This window comes from Apium graveolens, chromosome 7, assembly GCF_009905375.1.
Source record: "Apium graveolens cultivar Ventura chromosome 7, ASM990537v1, whole genome shotgun sequence".
Lineage (NCBI taxonomy): Eukaryota > Viridiplantae > Streptophyta > Magnoliopsida > Apiales > Apiaceae > Apium > Apium graveolens.
Window position 1 is genome coordinate 4,445,041 of NC_133653.1, and position 14,740 is coordinate 4,459,780.

General features: G+C 35.8%; 3 protein-coding genes across 5 annotated transcripts; all 3 read left to right on the forward strand.

Annotated features, from left to right (window-relative positions):
- Window positions 1–3,223: 3,223 nt before the first annotated feature.
- LOC141675055 (disease resistance protein RPP13-like) lies at window positions 3,224–6,010 on the forward strand. The gene has a single exon (XM_074481763.1). It carries the CDS (start codon window positions 3,342–3,344, stop codon window positions 5,916–5,918), a length of 2,577 nt encoding a protein of 858 aa, XP_074337864.1. The 5' UTR covers window positions 3,224–3,341; the 3' UTR covers window positions 5,919–6,010.
- A 68-nt stretch (window positions 6,011–6,078) lies between these two features.
- On the forward strand, window positions 6,079–9,478 carry LOC141675054 (putative disease resistance RPP13-like protein 3). Its single transcript, XM_074481762.1, has one exon. The coding sequence runs from the start codon at window positions 6,863–6,865 to the stop codon at window positions 9,476–9,478; it is 2,616 nt and encodes an 871-aa protein (XP_074337863.1). The 5' UTR covers window positions 6,079–6,862.
- A 229-nt stretch (window positions 9,479–9,707) lies between these two features.
- LOC141675056 (uncharacterized) lies at window positions 9,708–12,021 on the forward strand. 3 transcript variants are annotated; one of them, XM_074481765.1, is made up of 8 exons: window positions 9,708–9,843; window positions 9,944–9,965; window positions 10,402–10,458; window positions 10,537–10,618; window positions 10,728–10,806; window positions 10,907–11,031; window positions 11,111–11,129; window positions 11,354–12,021. In XM_074481765.1, exons 1-8 carry the CDS (start codon window positions 9,835–9,837, stop codon window positions 11,918–11,920), a joined length of 960 nt encoding a protein of 319 aa, XP_074337866.1. In that variant the 5' UTR covers window positions 9,708–9,834; the 3' UTR covers window positions 11,921–12,021. The 3 variants fall into 3 exon arrangements, with proteins under 3 accessions (XP_074337866.1, XP_074337865.1, XP_074337867.1); XM_074481764.1 differs by having other exon boundaries at window positions 9,733–9,843; window positions 10,728–10,823; XM_074481766.1 differs by lacking the exons at window positions 9,708–9,843; window positions 9,944–9,965 and having other exon boundaries at window positions 10,154–10,458.
- Window positions 12,022–14,740: the final 2,719 nt, after the last annotated feature.

Below are 14,740 nucleotides of genomic sequence, written 5' to 3' on the forward strand. Positions count from 1 at the left end.
TAAATATAAATAATGTAACATACTTTTATTTGAAAATATATTATTTTTAGCCGTTTTGATATAGTATAATTAGTAGAATACTATTTAAGTTATACTTCTTGATTTCTAAATATCACCCTGGTATTCTTCTTTAATTTCTATATGACTTATAATATTATATGTTTTATTTTACCCGTTTTTAATTGCAATTATTATATTAATTTCATCTCACTAATCTTATTTCTCGTATGACTCAATAGTTATATTTTAATGAAATTATAAATTTTTTGAAATTGTATTATAGTTATAATCTTTTTATTTATTATAATTAATAACGTAAGTGAAACACTATTTTAAGTGATGCTTTAGTTTCACTTCTTTTTTGTTTTCTCAACTTTTGATTTCATCACTTTTGAATTTTATTATTACTCTGAATTTATAATTTTTATTGTTCTTTTACTTCTATTTGATTTATAATATTATACGTATTATTCTACCCATTTTTTTAATTACAATTTTTATATTCATTTCAACTCATTAATCCTATTTCGCATAAAACTCAATAGTATATTTTAATGAAATAATAAAATATTTGAAATCATATAAGAATTATAATATTTTTATTATTATCATTACACAAATATCGTACCTTTATTAATAAGCGAAACCCCTTTTAAATGATCCCAAATTTGATATCACCATATTTTTGTTTGACACATATTTTGGTTTCACTACAATCATCTTATTTCTAATACAATTCTATATTATTTTATTTTTAATGAAATATAACTAAATTGTTGAAATTGTATTGTAATTAATCCTATTTTGTTTCAGCTCGATAATCCTATTTCTGATATGACTCTATATAACTCTATAGTATTTTTAATGAAATAATAAAATTATTGATATTATTATAATCTTTTTCATTATAATTCTAATGCAAATAATGTATTTATCACATGTATATTACATTTTTTTACTTTTCTTAAAATAATTGTAAAAAAAAAAATAATAACTTTAATTCCCAATGTGTTCTCACCTTTATTTAACCTCTAGATTCATATATTTTGTACGGTTGTAAATTGTTTTCAATAAATTAATATGATTATTAGAATTATATTGTAATTGTAATTTTCTTAATAATCAATTATATTGTAATATATTGATGGTGATGTATAATGAGAAAATGCATGCACTACCCCACTTTTAAATCCGAATGCCCGAAAATACATATTAGCGTGAAATAGTGGTTAAAAAACCAGCCAACTAATGTGTACTAATATTTTGTTTGAAATATACACATGTTTCTTGTTTCTTATGCGTGGTCACTGTAATTTAAAGTTTTGAGTTTGCTTAATGCGAATGTTCAACATGCGTATCATATATTAAAAAAACAAAAAAAAAATAATGTTCGACATGTTTATGTCTAAATATATACAAAACATACATCTTCGTGATGTATATTCAGTATACGTATTAACCACATTCGTGTTTAATGGGTATCTTGGGCAATTCTTCCCACCACCACATAGTTTGGGTAGTTTGGATTGGGTTTTGTGAGTACAAATTAGAAAATAGAAATTTTGACATAACACCCATACTATTATGATTTTTAAAAATTATTTAAACACGGCCATGTTTCGCAACCAGTTATAAACAAAATGACAAACATTGCAATTGTATTTCAAGGCATAACAGTGAATTAAGCATTATTACTTTTATGCCTGTGCCTATATTCTTCTTGTTCATTCCATTACCTTTGTATCATAAATCTTGATAAAAAAAAGAATTGTTGATGCAATCGTATCTTTTGTTATCGAAAAGCTTGGTGAATTTATTGCACAGGAAGTTAACATTCAAATTGGAGTGAAAGAAAATGTAAGGTGGCTCAAAGATGAATCTAGAGCGGATAATTTGGTACACGACACGTGAACACGACACGAAACGACACGAAAAATACGGATATGAGTTTTAATTTTTGGTACACGAAACACGAATGTACACGAATACGAAATTACACGATAGATTTAGTGTCGGATATGGGTTTCAATTTTGGTACACGAAAGTACACGAAATTACACGAGATAAATATATTTATAAATTAATATATATAACACATGCATATATTTATGTATATAATATAAATATAATATAAATATTTACAAGTTTTTATAGAATACTATGTAAAAATATATATATTTATATATACACTCTCCATATTTCATTAAATTATACATTAAAATAGATTTTTTTATATATTATATGTATATATATATTATATTATTTTTTTATTTAATATACACGAAAAGTACACGACACGATTCGAATCGGATATGGGTTTCACATATAGGTACACGAAATCATTTCGGGTCGGATATGAGTTTCATGTTTACATACACGAAACACGAAATTACACGACACGAAAGGACACGACACGACCCGATTACCCGCTCTAGATGAATCTGCCTATTTAATAAAAAAAATATGCATATTTATCATAAATATTGAAATATAAATGTAATGTGGTATACCGTACCCCAGAGAATAAATGAAAAATCAACAGACTCGATTATGCAGTTTCCTAGTATGCGCTCAAAATACTAACACAAATACTAAAATTTGCTTGTCGTTTTATCATGTCCTATTTACGCGTGGTTTGACAAACTACCAAGTCCCAAATAATATTCCATTAGATTGATTCAGATCACCGGATTAACAAGGCAACAAATACTGACAAGGTCACTGCAAAACCAAATTTAACTAACGTTACTGTCATGGTCCCTCTTCTTCAATAATTAGGACAAGTCTCCGACAACCTTCAAGTTGCAATTTATATCTATTACGTTGTACTCCCTCCGTCCCGTAATAAGTTTCCTATATTGATTTTTGGCACTATTCATCGTAAGCGATTGACTATTAATTTACGTCTAATCTATAAGATCAAATATAGTCATATGTGAGCACGATTGGATAGCTCAAGTGGTAAGAAGCTTATCCTTTGTTGTCCCAGGTCCTGGGTTCGACTCTGGCTCACCCAAGAATTATTTGAATTCTACAATGAATTTTTTATATTTAATACTAACACGGAATTAAAGATATTAAGGATATACGTCGCATGCATCTCTTACATCTGCTTGAATAATCTCCCAAGTAGAAACTTCTATGCACTTGAGTAGAAATTATTTACAAAATGACAAGCATTTGCAGTTGTTGACGAGACTGTTGTGAAAAGCATACCACTGAATTAAGCATTATCACTTTTATGTCTGAGCACTATATATAGACCAGCCTCCCTGAGTCACTTTGTAAAATTCTTGTTGTTGATTCCATTACTTTTTGATCATAAAGCTTTATTGAAAAGAATGGTTGATGCAATCGTATCTTATGCAATCGAAAAGCTCGGTGAATTTATAGCACAAGAAGTTAACATTCGAATTGGAGTGAAAGAGAATGTAAGGTGGCTCAAAGATGAATTAGGCTACCTCCAATCTGCAGTACGACATGCAGAGTCGAGGCAGGAAGAGGAGCTAATCCGCAACTGGGTGAACAACGTCAGAGATGTTGCCAATGATGCCGTAACTATCCTGAACGATTTCAATGCTCTCCAACAAATATATGCAGCTCCAAAACACGGTATCTTGCGGCGTGTTCGGGCCCGGGGTCGCAGGTTCAAGAGAGAAGTAGCGCTTTCTGATATTGGCAGGGCTATCGAGTCACTCCACGATAGGATTGTTTTGATCAAGAACAGGCGAACTGAGTACCGTATTGACAACATCCTAGCCACTCCAAACGTGCAGCAGAAACAAAGAACATTATTAAGAACAACTGCAATTGATAACCAGGTGGATGTGGTTGGTTTGGAGGACCATTTTAGGACTCTGAAGCTTCAACTTGATAGCGAGGATCTCTCTCTCAAAGTCATTTCAATTCACGGAATGGGGGGCTTGGGCAAGACTTCACTTGCCACAAAGTTGTACAACTCTAGCGAGTTGAGAAATTTTGACACTCATGCTAAGGTCTGTGTGTCCAACGAATTTAACATTAAAGATGTTCTGAAAAGAATAATAAAGTCTCTAATGGGACCTGAGCACGGACAACATTTGTCAACCATGGATGAGCATGATTTGCTGCAGTACCTGAAAAAGTTACTTCAAGATGGAGGCCGCTATTTGGCGTTGATTGATGATATATGGGATGAAAAGGTATGGAACCAGATTAAAATTGCATTTCCAAATCAAAAGAATGGTAGTAGAATCATCGTGACTACACGAAACAAAAATGTTGCAGAGAAGGTAGATGACAAATGTTTTGTGCATCAACTTCGTTTTCTAACGGAAGAAGAGAGCTGGCAATTGTTCTGTAAGAGAGCAGAACCAACAACAGACGATTTAAAGAAATTAGGAAGGGAGATGGTTGGTAAATGTCGAGGTTTACCACTTGCAATTGTGATACTGAGCGGCCTATTATTGCACAACAAGAGCTATAGTTATTGGTCAAATGTGAAGCAGAATATGTGGAGACAATTGAAGGAAGGTGGCTCTATGCAGATTGAAGAAATACTGAGCTTGAGTTATATCGAATTGTCTCCTCAAATGAGAGACTGTTTTCTCTATCTTGCAAGGTACCCGGAAGACCATGTGATTTACTCAGACGAGTTAAAGCTTCTATGGATTGCAGAGGAATTTATATCAGGAGCTGATCAAGGAGGAGTAGTCATGGAGGACTTGGCTGAAGATTATTTGAATGAGCTAATTAATCGCAATTTGCTTCAGATTGAAAGATTGCGATTGAACGGACAAGTTCTGACTTGTCGGGTGCACGATCTTGTACGTGATCTTGCCTTAAATAAAGCAAAGGAGCACAAGCTGTTGTTCGTTTTCGACTCAGGAAAACACAATCCAGTCAATTTGTTGGACGGACAATCGCGTCATGTCATTCATACTGAATTAGGTGAGTACTTGAAATTACTTGAAAATGGATATGATGCTTCAAATTTGCGTTCATTGGCACTAGTAAATTATTTCAGTGAAATAAGAGAAACGAAGTTGTACAGCAAATTTAAAAATCTAAAAGTCCTAGATATGAGAAGTGTGGACTCAGAGAGGATACCAGAAGAAATAGGAGATTTAGTTCTTTTAAAGTACTTGGGCTTAATGGGCGGTGAGAACTATTCTATAATACCTATAAAGATTCCGCCAAGTATAGGCAAGCTGAAAAAGCTACAAACTTTGCACGGTTCTTGGACCAGAGAGTATACAGTTCCTACAGAGATATCTGAGTTGCATGAGTTGAGGTGTGTAGACTTCAAAATTAGTGGGAGTTTGAAAATAGGTAACCACCAAAAAAAGTTGCACACTCTCTGTATTATACAGTATAAGGAATGGATGAAGATTGATACTGTTAATCTCACCAACCTCCATGCACTGTCAGTTCAAGATAAAAAAGGAGATTATGGTTACTACACTTTGGAGTCCATGGCTAATATAACATGTCTGCAAACATTCAGCCTATCCTTTAGTTATGTTGAGATTCCAACACTGAAACCACTCTCGTCTTGCAATCGTCTCAAGAGCGTCAACTTAATGGGTACTCTGAAAGATCCATGGGAACTATGTTATTTGCCTAATTCAGTCACGGATTTAAGTCTAGACACTAGCGAGTTTAGAGAAGATCCAGTTCCCACTCTGGGAAGTTTGTCGAATCTTACAGCTCTCGAGTTGATTAATGTGTACAAGGGAAACAAAATGGTTTGCCGTCCCAACGCGTTTCCATGTCTTGAAATTTTGAAACTACTGTTCTTCTCCAATCTGGAAGAACTGGAAGTTGGGGACGGAGCTTTCCCTTCTCTCAAAAAATTTCAAACATTGGAATGCAGAAAACTGAAGAAGATTCCCGTACTACTAGAACGTTGCTGGTGGGCGTCAGCCAATTTTTCATAGATGCTGCTATTTTCTTCTGAATTTTATTTTACTTTTTAAAAGTTTGTATTTCCTATTAATTAAAGAGCAATCTGAATCCTTTTCCTTTATCATGTTTACGATAATTCTTTTAACTAATCTGCCCAAAAGTAGAAAAATTAATAGAAACATGAAAAATAAATTTCGACAAATCAAACGTTACTGGAAACAAACATTCATGAGTTTCAAGATCGCATGCCTTTCGACCTCTTTGTATAAATGAATAACCTGAACACACACACCGCCTTCTTTGGAAACTAAATCTGTCCTTTGGCATGGTTGTGGTTGATTATGCACGTTGCACAGACAACCAAACACCCCTAAGAAATCATAATTGCAAGGAAAATTATACAAGGTCTGATGCGGGGACTTGCTTTGTAGAAGAGTAGTCGAAAAGCACCTAAGAGCAACGCCAACAAGGAATACCAACTGGAATTGGTGTCATCGAACTTAAAAAGCTGTCAGAGCTAAAAAGCAAAAACTCAATGAAAAAATCAGTTGAAAAAAGAAAAAAGAGACCTTCATCCTCAGGCTCATAGAAATGTCTTCAAATAAAACTCAATTTAAACATTAATTTGAAAATTTATCGAATAATAATTTCTCCCAATGTATATTAGTCAGCATATCCACAAAAGGACAACACTCTGGTTGTTGCAGAAACCAAAAACTGAAAGCATGTTACGGGGACACCATATGCGGCATCAAATAAGAAAAGTCAAATGTCTACTTTAATTATTAACTCAATAATTCATTCAGATCCAGTTCGATCAGATTATTTAAATAATCTCTGAACCATATGTTTCTGCTATATAGAGTTTACATTTGGCCTAACAAACCCTACAAGTCAAAGAATCTGCAGCAGACCAGCCTTCCCAAGTCACATAAATTTAGTCCGATTTGTATTTTTCTTGTTGTTCCTGAGAAAAATGGTTGATGCAATCGTATCTTTTGCAATCGAAAAGCTTGGTGAATTTATTGCACAAGAAGTTAACATTCTACTAGAAGTGAAAGATAATGTAAGATGGCTCAAAGATGAACTGCGCTACCTCCAATCTTCCGTCAGATCAGCAGAATCAAGGCTGGAGGAGGAGCAAATCAGCAACTGGGTGAAGGATGTCAGAGATGTTGCCAATGACGCGGTAACTATCCTGAGCAATTTCAATGCACACCAACAAGAACATGCAGCTCCAAAACAAGGTATCTTGGATCGTGTTCGGGCCTGTGTCTGCGTGTGCAATAAAGAAGTCATGCTTTATGATATTGGCAAGGAGATTGAGTCACTCCAAAAAAGGATCGTTGTCATCAAGAATAGGCGAACTGAGTACCGTATTGACAACATCTTAGCCACTCCAAACGTGCAGCAGAAACAGAGAACATTATTAAGAACCACCGCCATTGATAACCAGGTGGATGTGGTTGGTTTCGAGGATGATTTTAAGATTTTGAAGGCTGAACTTGATAGCAAGGATCTCGCCCTCAAAGTCATTTCAATTCACGGAATGGGGGGCTTGGGAAAGACTTCACTTGCCACTAAGTTGTACAACTCTGGCGAGTTGAGAAATTTTGACACTCGTGCTAAGGTTTGTGTGTCCAACGAATATACCATTAAAGATGTTCTAAAGAGAATAGTAAAGTCTTTTATGGGACCTGAGCACGAACAATATCTGTCAAACATGGACGAGCACGATTTACTGCAGTACCTGCCAAAGTTACTTCAAGATCGAGGCCGCTATTTGGCGTTGATTGATGATATATGGGACATCAAGGCATGGGACCAGTTAAAAATTGCATTTCCGAATCAGAAGAATGGTAGTAGAATTATCATAACTACAAGAAACAAAAAAATTGCAGAGATGGCAGATGACAAATGTTTTGTCTATCAACTCCGTTTTCTAATGGAAGATGAGAGCTGGCAACTGTTCTGTAAGAGAGCAGAACCAACAACCCCGAATTTGAAGAAATTAGGAAGGGAGATGGTTGGTAAATGTCGAGGTTTACCACTTGCAATTGTGATACTGAGCGGCCTATTATTGCACAACAAGAGCTATGGTTATTGGTCGAAGGTAAAGGAGCATATCTGGAGACAATTGAAGGAAGGTGGCTCATTCCAGATTGACGAAATAATGAGCTTGAGTTACGATGACTTGTCTACCCAGATAAAAGACTGTTTTCTCTACCTTGCAAGGTACCCAGAAGACCATGAGATTGAGTCAAACAAGTTGAAGCTTCTATGGATTGCAGAAGAATTTATACCAGAATGTGAAGGAGTACTCATGGAAGATTTGGCTGAAGATTATTTAAATGAGCTAATTAACCGCAATTTGATTCAGGTTGAAAGTTTGCGATTGAACGGACAAGTTTCGAGTTTCCGGGTCCACGATCTGGTCCGTGATCTTGCCATAAATAAAGCAGAGGAGCACAAGTTGTTGGTCGTTTTTGACTCAGGTAAACACCATCCAGATCCCATTCATTGGTTGGAAGGACAACCGCGTCATGTCATTCATAGTAAAATAGGTGAGTACATGGAATTAGTTGAGCGTAGATTTAATGCTTCAAATTTGCGTTCATTAGCACTATTAAAATATGTCAGTGGTAAAGTTGAATTAAATGAAATGAAGCTGGTGTTCAGGAGATTCAGAAATCTCAGAGTGCTAGATATGAGAGGTGTTGACTCAGAGAGGATACCAGAAGAAATAGGAAATTTAGTTCTCTTAAAATACTTGGGCCTAATGGGTGGTGAGGAGTCTTTTGACATACCTATACAAATTCCAGCAAGTATAGGCAAGCTGAAAAAGCTACAAACTTTGCAGGGTTCTTGGAATAGACGGTACACAGTTCCTCCTGAGATATGCGAATTGCATGAGTTGAGGTGTCTAGACATTGAAATCAGTGGGAATTTTAATATAAGTAGTACCCACCAAACAAAGTTACACACTATCCGTACTATACCGTATATAGAATGGATCAAGATTGATACGGTTAATCTCACCAACCTCCATACACTAACTATAAAAGAACAAGAAGAAGAAGGACAAGAGGGGGAGGAGAAAGAGGAGGAGCAAGAAGAAGGACAAGGTCACACTCTGGAGTCCATAGCCAATTTAACAAGTCTCCAAACAGCGGAAATATGGTTTTTTTCGGGTGTTATTCCAACAATGAGGCCACTCTCGTGTTGCAGTCGTCTTAAGAGTGTAGACTTATTCGGTGCTCTAAATGATCCATTGGAACTATGTTTTCTGCCAGATTCTGTCACGGATTTAAGTCTAGGCTATAGTGAGTTTACTATAGATCCTATGCCCACCTTGGGAAGTTTGTCTAATCTCACCGCTCTTGAGTTGATTGATGTGTACATTGGAGACAAAATGGTATGCAGTCATAATTCGTTTCCAAGTCTTCAAATTTTAAAATTAAGTGATTTCGACGATTTGGAAGAATTGGAAGTTGTGGACGGAGCTTTCCCTTCTCTCATCAAGTATCAAGTATTGGATTGTGAAAAATTGTTGAAAATTCCTGTACAACTAGAACGCTTTTGGATTTTATAACGGGATCTTTTCATAAGTACGTAATTCTTTTACACTTGTGTAGACTTTTTCTTCTGAATAATGATAAAAAGATATATTTCACAAACAAAAAATAGACATTGGTTAACATCTGTTAATACACCATATACCAATCCAATTCTACACATGAGTGTATTATAGTTAAGGTCTGATAGATAAGACCCTAAGTTGTTATCCTGCATTGATCTATAAAATTATTGTTCAGAAACTACGAGAGTGAACCTGTGTTGATCCCGAGTTAACAATGCCGTCATCACAAGCGCAGTTAGATAAGATGCAGCTCCGGCAGAGCTATCGGAATGTATGGCACTCCGATCTCATTTCCACAATGACAGCTGATGCCCCATGTATATATCACTTTCTCCGTTTTCATTTAATTATTCCTATCGTTTCATCTATGTTTTTTTCTCTATAGTTGGTCAATTATTATCTGAATTGATCATGCAGATTGCTGTTTTGCAGCATTGTGGTACGTACTTTTCTAATTCCAATTGTTTTTTAGCTTTTGGTTGTCTATTAGGATCTTTTATACGATAAATTTGTAAAATGTGCTGTGTACGTGAATGTTTATGATCATTCTGGCACGTCGAGATTCAGATGAACATCTATGATTGCAGTGAATGTTTATGATCATTCAGTTACAGACTTATTTCAGAGTGTTAAACTACAAACTTGCAGGTGAATGTTATATGTATACTGGATGAAGGTTAATAATATTAATTGAATCGCAAATTTTTACATTGAAAGAAAAATTTGTATGTGAATGTAGTGTGAATAATTTAACCTAACAGATGTAAAGTTTGGCTCTGTTAATCGTCATCACGTGCCTTTTTTTGATAATACTTCAGTCTGCAATTTTATTTTTGCTGTTAATGCTGCATTTAAGTACATTCTGTGGATTGCAGTGCACCATGTGCATCATACATGCTTCGTAAGCGAGCTCTTTACAACGATATGTCGAGGTATGCACAATTTCATACCTCTGTTTTTGTTGTTGTGGTGTTTAAACGTGTGCAATTTATACTTGTATTGTGCCACAGGTATGTTTGTTGTGGTGGTTTTCTCCCCTGCAGTGGTCATTGCGGAGAAAGTAAATGCCCTGAGTTCTGTCTTTGCACTGAGGTAGAGCAATTGCCTTTAAAAGTTTTTACTAACAAAAAATCTCTGTTTTTCCCAGCTGCATTAAGCGTTGCTTTGATGTTATGGAGTCTGATATTGTCAAAAATTGCAGGTCTTCCTTTGCTTTGCAAATTCTGTCGCATCAACTCGTTTTCTTTTGCAAGATGAGTTCAATATACAAACAACGAAATGTGATAATTGCATCATTGTACTCTTTCTCTGCCCTTTACTTGCATCCTCGTCCCTGATCTCTCGTTCTAGCAAACTGAATTTTCTCGTATGGTAACACAGGCTTTCATGGTTTGTCTTCAACAACTAGCATGCATATTTTCCCTTGTCGCAATTATAGTTGGCAGTGATGAAATATCAGAAGCCTCTCAGATCCTCAATTGCTTGTCTGATATGGTCTATTGCACGTACGCATTGTTCCTTAGTTTCTGATTTAATGTTTAGCATTCACAAGGGACTAAGAATCATCTTTTTCCTCTTTGCTAGGGTGTGTGCGTGTATGCAGGTATAATTTCATAACTAGCCCCTTACTTCTACATATTCAAGAACCGAGAATTTTTGCCAATAAGATCATGGGGTTTCTGCTTGGATGGCACTCCTGAAATCGGAAAATTCTACTTATTTCTTTTTCAATTCAATGAAACTTAGTCTGTTTTAAGACCTTACCTAGCATTTCTAATGCTACATCTGTATCATTCTTGGAGTATTTGATCAATTGCTTTGTTGCAGACACAGCACAAGCTTGAAATGGATAAACGAGATGGTCGATTTGGTCCACAGCCTATGGCAGTTCCCCCGCCTCAGCAGATGTCACGTGTCGATCAGCCATATCCTCCCCCTGTAGGATATCCGCAAGGCTATGGGCAGACACCGTATGGTTGTCCACAAGGCCAACCCCAAGGCTACAACTCCCAATTTCAACCGCGAAGCTATGCAGCCCAAGGCTCCCCACACCAAGGCTACAACTACCAGAATCAACAACAAGGTTACCCACCCCAAGGCTCCCCATACCAAGCATACCCGCCACAAGGCGCCCCACACCAAGGCTATAATTCCCAATATCAACCACAAGGCTACCCGCCCCAAGGCCCCTCACACCCCGTATACCCATCTCAAAGCAACCAACCCCAAGGCAATCAAGCACAAGGCTCCCCACCTCAAGGCCAACCTCAAAGCCACCTGCCTCAAGGCGAATCCCAAAATCACCCGCCCCAGGGCTCCCTACCCAAAGGCCAACCGTCCCAACCTCAAGCGCCAACTTCTGCTCATCCTCCAAGCGAGGATCCTGGCCATTGAAAGTGATCGATCAAATATGTAATTATTCGAAAAGTAAGTTCACATTTAAAATAGTCTTTAAAAGGTACATGCAAATTTCAAGTTTGTTAATCCGTGATTTCTGATGATGCATTGAAGAAGTCTACAACAAATCAGATTGTTAGTTAGTTAGATAAGTATTAGAGTTTTGTTTAATGTTAACTTAGTTAACTGGATAACCTTTGACTTATTTTTTCAAAACAAACTCTATCTTAGATAAACCTAACATATTTCAAATTCCTTATCTCTCTCAGGTTTATCTCTTTCAAGAAACAATTCTAACGGATTACTTGTTTTACACATTCAAATATTTCAAACCTAATCTTATCCTTTATTATTTTTAAAAGAGTTTGAAATCCATTATATCCGTTACACGTTTTCTATATAAACCGACTTGATGTTTTTCAGAAACACACAACTCTCTGCACTTTCCATCTTATATCTTTCTGAGAAAAACATCCTCTTAATTACATTCATTGATTATCCAGTTAATTAAGAGTTTATAGTCGAGTTGTAATCTTTCACATTATTATCTTTGTATTTGAAAGGAAGGTGTATTGTATCACTTGTCCCGGGTTGTGGGAATATTGATTACAAGATCAAGGCCAAGTAGCTGTGTGCTAGGTAGCTGTGTGCTAGGGAAAGGGTTCTTTCATTCAGGGCCAAGATTGTAATCAAGGAAAGTTTGTAAGTACTTTATTTAAGTGGATATAATACATTCTCTATGCTAGTTGGCATGGGGACTTGGATGTAGGCCATAGACTAGGTATAGGGGCCGAACCAAGTGAAAAGATTTGGTGTTCTTGCATTAACATATTTCCAGCATTGCATGTTTATATTTCTGCAACTTACATTCTGCTGAATATATAGTATCTGTCTCATTTGCTAAGACAAAAGAGACTGTCTCATTTGTGAACAGTTGCACTTTAACTAATTCTGTTGAGCCTTCGAATTTCATTTTTCTTGATACTTGGTTTAATTATCTGTTGATCGGATGATTTTGGTTGGATAGCACTGGTTTATGTGCTGGATTAAATATTTAAGGTTTTATAACTTTAAGTACTGCTGAGTGCTTGGTTTTTAATCTTGGTTTTTAATCTTATTTGCTGTCCCATTTGTTTACCTGTCTCATTTGATAAGTCTTATGTTTCATTTGCATATTCTCATGATTATCAACTGATTGTTGCATATATACACTGTTACTATCTAACATATTGCAACAGGAGATTAAAGTGTTTTTGATAGGGGGAGCATAACACTTCTTTACCCTTGGCATCATCATAAAAGGGGGAGAATGTTAATCCGTGATTTCTGATGATGCATTGAAGAAGTCTACAACAAATCAGATTGTTAGTTAGTTAGATAAGTATTAGAGTTTTGTTTAATGTTAACTTAGTTAACTGGATAACCTTTGACTTATCTTTTCAAAACAAACTCTATCTTAGATAAACCTAACATATTTCAAATTCCTTATCTCTCTCAGGTTTATCTCTTTCAAGAAACAATTCTAACGGATTACTTGTTTTACACATTCAAATATTTCAAACCTAATCTTATCCTTTATTATCTTTAAAAGAGTTTGAAATCCATTATATCCGTTACACGTTTTCTATATAAACCGACTTGATGTTTTTCAGAAACACACAACTCTCTGCACTTTCCATCTTATATCTTTCTGAGAAAAACATCCTCTTAATTACATTCATTGATTATCCAGTTAATTAAGAGTTTATAGTCGAGTTGTAATCTTTCACATTATTATCTTTGTATTTGAAAAGAAGGTGTATTGTATCACTTGTCCCGGGTTGTGGGAATATTGATTACAAGATCAAGGCCAAGTAGCTGTGTGCTAGGTAGCTGTGTGCTAGGGAAAGGGTTCTTTCATTCAGGGCCAAGATTGTAATCAAGGAAAGTTTGTAAGTACTTTATTTAAGTGGATATAATACATTCTCTATGCTAGTTGGCATGGGGACTTGGATGTAGGCCATAGACTAGGTATAGGGGCCGAACCAAGTGAAAAGATTTGGTGTTCTTGCATTAACATATTTCCAGCATTGCATGTTTATATTTCTGCAACTTACATTCTGCTGAATATATAGTATCTGTCTCATTTGCTAAGACAAAAGAGACTGTCTCATTTGTGAACAGTTGCACTTTAACTAATTCTGTTGAGCCTTCGAATTTCATTTGGTATCAGAGCAGGTGCATTTAATTCTCTTTTTAAGTGTTTATTTTGCTAGCGATCCATGGCTCAACCAGATAGGTACTCAAACAATTATCCACCACTGCTTCATGGTGCTGAAAACTACAATGATTGGAAGTTTCGTATGAAGATCTTTCTCCAGCGTGATGCATTCGAATGGGATGCTGTAGAAAATGGTTTTACAACTCCCATGAAAGAAGGGAAGCCAAAATCTCTCAAGGATCTTTCTCCTGAAGAAGTGAATGCAATGAACTCCAATGCTAAAGCGATGAACTCACTTCTCAATGGCATGGTAGCTACAGAATTAAGAAAAGTTTCAGCATGTACTACTGCCAAGCAGATTTGGGATACGATCAAAGTCAGCCACGAAGGCACGTCTAAGGTACGTGAAGTAAAATTAAGTATGCTAATGAGTGACTATGAAGGTTTCAGGTTGGAAAGAGATGAAAGCGTTCGAGATGCTCAAGGGAGGTTTCTGACATTAATGAACTCCATCTCACTTCTGGAAAGGATCATTCCTCAATCTGAGATTAATAGGAAAATCCTCAGAGCAATGCCAAAGAAATTTGCTCCAAAGGTGACAATTCTGCAGGATTCGA